The following is a 7,808-nucleotide window of genomic DNA, read 5'->3' as shown; positions in this document are numbered from 1 at the left end:
GAATAAAGACTTGAACTCTTTCTCGTTATCATAAGCCTCATATTTATTTGTAATTTCAGATTGCGTTTATCCCGTTCTTGCTTGTGTTCTCGATTCGCTAGAAGGAAAGTCTTCTCGGTGAGGTCAATCGTGTTCGCGTGGTTGATAACCAACGGAGCAGTGGTGTAACGGTTGCGGGGGTCCAAATCAGTCTTGGTTCGAAGCCTAGATCGTGAACGTCGAGTCTCCACCAATCAACGCTATCATACTTTTCGAAAGATCGGGCCTTGTCTACATCAAGTGATATCAGAGCCCTTGTTGCCAGTTAGGTATAACTTTGTTTTTCCCTTTAGACTGTTACTGTTTTTGCATTACCTATAGTCTATAAAAAGCCAAAAAATATACATTGTCACATATTCCCTGTCCTATAGCCTCATTGTGCCATGTAATTTTGTCTCTATTTCGCGTTGTTGAGTTTGTGCCCTAGGTCAAGTTCTGGTTGCTGGTTTTAGATCGTTTTTAGTCCAGTTTATGTTTTTCCCTTTGTTTTTCATCATAATCCGTGAACATCTTCAAGTCTTGTTGAGTTTCCTTTGTATCCATCAAACTCTAGTCTACGCCATCTTATTTGTTACACTTGTCTTCACTGTTTCCATCAAATCCTTACTGTCATGACCAATTTTGCGCGCATATTTTCGTGGTCACAAGATCCTCTTTTCGTGGTCACAAGGTCTTTGTCGATTTTGAGCACGTCTTCTAAATTTTCCACAGGCCACGTCTTTCACTTGTTTAAGCTCATATTTTCTGTTGTTACTTCTTTTATACTCCTAAGTGAAGAAAAAATATCAAAAAAATAAAAAAGGTCAAAGAATCCCCAAAAAACAACGACAGCCTAAAAATAGAGAAAAAAGAGAGGGGGCAAAAGTGGAACAATATATAGAGGAGCACATAGAGAGCGCCATTTGAGCTGTGTTTGCGTGTGCTGATTTCTACCTTGTTCCTAATCATATTCTTGCTGTTCACATCACTTGATATATCTGGTACTTGGAATGTGAGTAGGCCAGCAACTAAGACAAGTACTTGGGATACTTATTCAGCTTTGCTATTCAGTTGTGAATTTTGTTATTCCTTGCTACTATATTGTGCCGGTCCAAGCTCCACTTTCTTCTAACCACGGCTACACCACAGCCCGACCCAATGCCCGCTCCACACTGACCACCTATGCACGAACATCTCTGGCTGAACCATGACGCTTGTAGGATCATCAACAATCAACACCATGCCCAGCACGATGATGACGCCTACCGAATGGCGGAGAGAGCAGGCGTTACAATCCCCGTCCTGATCATCGAGGAGTGCGGGGACACGCACCTAAGGCATGGTCATTGACCGAACGATCGAAGTCCCAGCTTAGACAGCCCGGGACCACGTGCCTTTGGTCGTTGCATCCAGAGAGCGCCGTTCCCATAGCACTTCCGACCACCCACCAACATTGCTGGATACATCGGGGAGACAAAACCCGGTATATGGCTCAAAGATTTCTAACTCGCCTGATGGCTCGAAGATTTCCGACTCGCCTGCCGAGCCAGAGGAGTGAATGATGACCACTTAATCATTCAGTATCTCCCCATCTACGTGGGGGAGCACGTTTGAGCAAGGCGCGAATTCCTCCTGCCCGATAGTATCCGCGATTGGGCAGATCTCAAGGTCTTCATCAGAAATTTCCAGGGGACATATGTCCGTCTTGGGAATTCCTAGGACCTTAAGAGCTGCCAGCAGTAGCCCAACGAGTCCCTACAGGATTACATCCGCTGGTTCTCAAAGCGGTGTAACTCCCTTCCTGATGTTGTTGACGCAGACATCATCAGCGTTCCTCTTTGGGACAACTTGTGAGTCCTTGATCCACAAGCTCGACTGTCTGAAGCCCCATACCACCCGCGACCTGCTCGATGTCGTCACAAACCATGCCTCCAGCGAGGAGGTAGTCGAAGCGGTCTTTAACGGCGGCTGAGACAGGGGCAAGGCCAAGCACGAGGACCAAGGCGAAGGCCCCTTCACACAAAGGGGCAAGAAGAACAAGAAGGATCAGCACCGATCGGCCAACCTAGCTTTGGTCGTTGTAGCTGATCGTGCGGGCAAGCAGCCCCAGCAGGGCCAGCCCGACCACTTTGACAAGCTCATGGAGAGTTCATGCACCAACCACGCCTACTCCATCAAGCACCTCTACAAAGACTATGAGCTCCTCAAGCGCTTTCTGCAGCACTTCGGCAAGCCGAAGGAAGGGAAAGGCAAGGAGGAGGCGGCCAGGAAAGGAGGACCGACAGGCAAGGATGATGATGGCTTCCTCGAGCACAAAGAATGCCTCATGATCTTTGGGGGATCCGACGCCATCCACTCCAAGCACCAGCACAAGGAACGTTATAGAGAGGCATGCATCGCCGAGTCGGCCGTCCCCTCTTTCCTTAGCTGGTCGGACTCCCTGATCACTTTTGATCAGAGGAACCATCCTTCCCACGTCGCCCAACCAGGTCGCTACCCACTCGTCATCGACCCCATTGTCCGCAAGAAGCGCCTCACCTAGGTGCTGATGGACGGAGGCAGCGACCTCAACATCCTCTACATCAACACTCTTGATGCCATGGCATCCCCTAGTCAGAGCTCCACCCAGTGAGCTCTCCCTTCCATGGTGTGATCCCGGGGACATAGGCGTATCCACTCGGGCAGATCGACCTACCCGTCATGTTTGGTGACCGAGCCAACTTCCGCTCGGAGGTCCTTACCTTCAAGGTCGTGGACTTTCTAGGGTCCTACCATGTCATCTTGGGATGGCCATGTTACGCCAAGTTCATGGCGATCCCCATCTACACCTACCTCAAGTTGAAGATGCCAGAGCCGAACGACGTCATCACTGTGGGTAGTAGCTTTTCGCATGCCTACACGTGCGACCGTGAGCATTACGAGCTCACCACGGTCATCAGCAACTCCACCAAGCTCCTAGAGCTCGGGAATTCATTGACTCCAGCAGTCCCATACTACAACGAGCCAACCTCCTTGAGTGCCTTCCACCCGATGGAGGAAACCAAGGCGGTGGGGATCGACCCTGTTGACCTGATCAAGACGGTGCGGATCGGGACTAAGCTCTTGGCCAAATAGGAGAGCGAGCTTGCTGACTGCCTATGCACCAATTGTGATGTCTTCACGTGGAAACCTTCTAACATGCTGGGCATACCAAGAGAGGTCGCTGAGCATGCACTACGCCTCGTCCTAGGCTCAAAGCCCTCCATGCAATGCCTACGTCGCTTTGACAACGAGAGGCGTAGGGCCATAGGTGACGAGATCGCCAAACTCCTGGCAGTCAGATTCATCAAAGAGGTATACCACTCCGACTGGCTAGCCAATCCTGTTCTTGTTAAAAAAAGACTAGGAAATAGAGAATGTGTGTCGATTATACTGGCCTCAACAAGGCATGTGCAGAGGACCATTTTCCATTGCCATGCATAGACCAGATAATCGACTCCATCTCAGGATGCAAAATCCTCTCATTTCTAGATGCCTACTCTGGCTACCACCAGATCACGATGAAAGAGTCCAACCAGGTCATGACTTCATTCATCACTCCGTATGGTTCATACTGTTACGTAACAATGCCTTTCGATCTGAAGAACACTAGCGCCACCTATCAACGATGCATGCAGCGGTGCTTTGCCGACCAAATCGACCTGCCCGACCAACCTGACCAAGTCGAGCGATCAAAACCAACAATCACCATCTATGTAGATGACATAGTGGTGAAAATGGCTCAAGCTAGCGACCTGAATCCAAACTTAGCTGCAACATTCACGAACCTCTGAAGGTTCAGCGTCAAATTGAATCCCAAAAAATGTGTTTTCGGGGTTCCAAAGGGGAAGCTGCTCGGATACATTGTGTTCGAGCGTGGCATCGAAGCCAACCCTGAAAAAATCACGGCCATCTCCAATATGGGCCCTATACGCAACATCAAGGGCGTATAGAGGCTCACCGGCTGTTTGGTCGCCCTGAGCCGGTTCATCTCCCGACTAGGCGAATGGGGGATGCCTCTCTACAAACTTCTCAAGAAGACAAACACATTCATTTGGATAGAGGAGGCATAGCAGGCTTTGGAAAGCCTCAAAGCATTACTGACATCGGCCCTAATCCTCGTCGCTCCCGAATGGGGAGAACCCCTCCTTCTCTACATCGCGGCAAACAACTACATGGTGAGCGCTGCCGTAGTCGTTGAAAGAGAGGAGCCAAGACACCCCCAGAAGGTCCAACAACCAGTATACTTCATCGGTGAGGTACTCACTGACGCTAAGGTTCGATACCCCCAGGTTCAGAAGCTTCTATACGCTGTGCTGATGGCGACCCGAAAGCTCCTGCACTACTTCAACGACCACGAAGTCATGATCATCACTTTGTACTCGCTGGGAGACATCGTTTGCAACCACGATGCTGCAGGACAAATCTCCAAGTGGGCACTCGAGCTCATGGGTCACGACATCAGGTATATCCCCCGCACTGCAATTTAGTCTTAGGCTTTCATCGACTTCATCGCCGAATGGATGGAAGTCCAGCTCCTAACCCTAGATGTCACCCACGAGTACTGGACGATGTACCTCGATTGGTCGGTCATGGCGCCCAGCTTGGGGGTTGGACTGGTTCTGATCTCCTCGGATGGGAGCAGGCTCCGCTACGCGATCTGTCTTCACTTTTTGGCCTCAAACAACGCCGCAGAGTATGAGGCCCTCATCAACGGATGGTGCATTGCCGTCGAGCTCAGCGCCTCACAGCTATATGTCCGCGGTGACTCGGTGTTGGTCATCGACCAAGTCATGAAGAAGTCCTCTTGCAAGAGCCCTCTCATGGCAGCATACTGCCAGGAGGTGCGCAAGCTCTAGGACAAGTTCCAAGGGATCAAACTACGTCATGTCCCCCAAAAGGACAATGATGCCGCCAATTTCCTCACAAAATTGGCTGCTAGGTGGGTTCCGTCTCCAGATGGGGTCTTCATCAACGACCTCCATGAGCTGTCTGCCTACATTCTAGAGGACCCAATCCAGACACACTCTGACACCAATCTGGCGCTCGGGGGCTCTGACCTCCCGATGTGTCCCGACCCTGACCAAGTGCTCAGGGGCTCCAACCTTGGTGCCTCCATGACGACATTGCCCGATCACATCGCCGTGGTGGCGCTCGATCCGGTCGACTAGAGATCACCATTGGTCACTGTCGACGAAATATGGTCGGCAGTCTACCTAGGGGTATGCCCAAGGTAGTAGATTATCGGCAGACAGATGCGCAAGCCCCAAACAAGACGGTGACGCAAGACAGACACGAGGTTTTATCCAGGTTCGGCCGCCAAGAAGGCGTAATACCTACGTCCTGCGTCTGATTTGTATTGCTGTATGTCAATGAGAGATATTTTTTAGAGGGGTCCCCTGCCCGCCTTATATAGTCCGGGGGGCAGGGTTACAGATCTGGAAACTAATCCTAGCCAGTTACAATTGCCATATGTGGCCGGATAAGGATTCCTATTCTAACCGACCAGGATCCTGCTTGGTCGCCAAATCCGTCTTGATTCCTTGTGCGGGACTCCGACCAGGTTAACTGGGCCGCACGTCATCTTTCGGGTGAACTGAACCCATCGATCCGGGCCAGCCCAAGCTTAGCCGTAAGGGTATAGGGGTTAATACCCCCACAGCTAGTCCCCGAGCATCATGTATTATGCTGCGACACGCCATTTTAACCTTCTCCGACAAGCGAGGCTTGAATTCTTGACGCCTCCGACCACCGTCATCACCGGAGAAGTAGGTTGTCCGAAGAATGTATGGTGCTCTTAAGAAAAAAGAAAAAGATTTCTGTCCTGAGAAGTGTGCCCACTTGTATTTCTGAAAAGAAATGTAAGTGGTCTTGAAGCATAGCATCCTTAAACATCAGAAGCGTAGGGGTCGAAAAACAAACACATTCACCGCAAGGTGAAGTGTGCCCACTTAGTCCCCGAGCTTGCTGGAAGGCAAAGTATGAGCCTTGTAGCAAGGTCTAAAGAAAAGTCTCTTAACTGTATGTGAGTACAAATCACATGTAGCCAAGGAGAACCATTATTCAAGCAGTGGTCGGGACAGTCCCCGAGCATACTAATAATCCTCATAATCATTCAAAACACAGGGGTCGATTTAAACAAACACATTCACCGCAAGGTGAAGTGTGCCCACTTAGTCCCCGAGCCTGGTAGTAGGTGACGCAGGCACGTGGTGCCAGGGTCTAAAAAAGAAATTCCGCTGAAGTTAAGAATCCAATTGCCGTGGAGGCAAAACAAGATACACCGGCAGGTGCATCGTATCGACGTAGTCCCCGAGCTTGCTGGAAGGCGAAGTATGAGCCTTGTAGCGAGGTCTAAAGAAAAGTCTCTTAACTGTATGTGAGTACAGATCACATGTAGCCAAGGAGAACCATTATTCAAGCAGTGGTCGGGGCAGTCCCCGAGCACGGCCGTGGTCGGAGCGATCCCCGAGCACAAAAGTGGTCTGGGCAGTATCCAAGCACAGTAGTGGTCTGTGCAGTCCCCGAGCACATTAGTGGTCTGGGCAGTATCCACGATCACTTGCGCTGCTTGTACTATTATTTTGTGTACTTTTCTCTATTCTCTGCCAAGGCCAGTCTGACACGTCTGGTCAAAAAAGTAAATAGGTATAGTACGTCAATCTGTCTTCTTCTTTTTTTTTTGCAAACAGTCGGTTGACACCTATATTGAGGTGTGTCAGTGTGGGCCCCCTTGCACCACCAACGAAGAGGCACGTACACTGTTAACGAAGGAGCGCGTTTATTGGCGCAGATTTCGAGGTTGTGTGAACAACCGTCTGCGGCGCGTGCGCACGACTCCCAATATTCTCGGGCGAACGAAACGACGGTGCTCTTTGTTTTATATAATGCAGATCTGGTAAGTTACTCATACCATTCCCCATTGTCATCCGCCGCCGCAACCTTCTTCTTCCTCCTGCCGAACCCTATTCCCCCCAAAATCATCACCAATCCCCTCGGTCTCCCGCATCCACCCACTTAGTAAGGACGAACTAATGGCGAAGAGAGACGCCCAGAAGAAAGGCGGGGTCATGGCGAAGGAATGGTGGAAGTCGCGGAGCAACGAGCAGACCATCGAGGACCTCGTCGCCATGGGAGTGCTCCACAACAAGGCACTTGCGGGATGGCGTGCACCGGAAGGAGAAAGCTTCCCCGATCCACAACCAGGTGAGATTGTGGTCTTTGAAGATTTCTTCAAACGGGGTTTTGGGATTCCAGTGCACCCTTTCCTTCAGGGTCTCTGCTTGTACTACGAGATTGGGATTTGCAATCTGCATCCCAACTCGATTCTTCTTGTCTCCACCTTCATCCATCTCTGCGAGGCTTATGGTGGCTTCCAGCCCCATTTCGACCTCTTTCGCCACCTATTCTGTCTTCGGAAGAAAGGGAGCGGTGGCTCGAAGATCGCCGGAGGCGTCTACCTGAACCTGCGTGACGGCATGAAGGCTCAATACCTGCACTGCCCCTGGAACACCTCATTGGACGAGTGGTACAAGAAGTGGTTCTACATCCGTGAAGAGCCGAACACCATCACTCTGTGCGATGTGGGACTGATTCCAGAGAAGAAAAGCAGCTGGTCGGAGAGGCCCGAGAACTTGGAGCAGATCGCCGAACTGCTCGGGATGATCCCATGGGGAAGGCTTGATGGCCCGAGCGTTGTCGGCAACTTCATCAGCCGAAGAATTCAGCCCTGCCAGAAAAGGATTCACCCCGGCTTCGAGTACCAAGGAGGC

The 7,808-nt window shown here is 50.7% G+C and overlaps 1 protein-coding gene across 1 annotated transcript; it reads left to right on the top strand.

Annotated features, from left to right (window-relative positions):
• The first annotated feature begins 2,718 nt into the window (after positions 1-2,718).
• On the top strand, positions 2,719-3,132 carry LOC136543183 (uncharacterized). Its single transcript, XM_066535709.1, has one exon. It carries the CDS (start codon positions 2,719-2,721, stop codon positions 3,130-3,132), a length of 414 nt encoding a protein of 137 aa, XP_066391806.1.
• Positions 3,133-7,808: the final 4,676 nt, after the last annotated feature.

The sequence above is a fragment of the Miscanthus floridulus genome, chromosome 3, assembly GCF_019320115.1.
Source record: "Miscanthus floridulus cultivar M001 chromosome 3, ASM1932011v1, whole genome shotgun sequence".
In the NCBI taxonomy this organism is placed as follows: domain Eukaryota; kingdom Viridiplantae; phylum Streptophyta; class Magnoliopsida; order Poales; family Poaceae; genus Miscanthus; species Miscanthus floridulus.
Note: the sequence above shows the minus strand (reverse complement) of the source record. Positions and strands in the feature narration are given on the sequence as shown.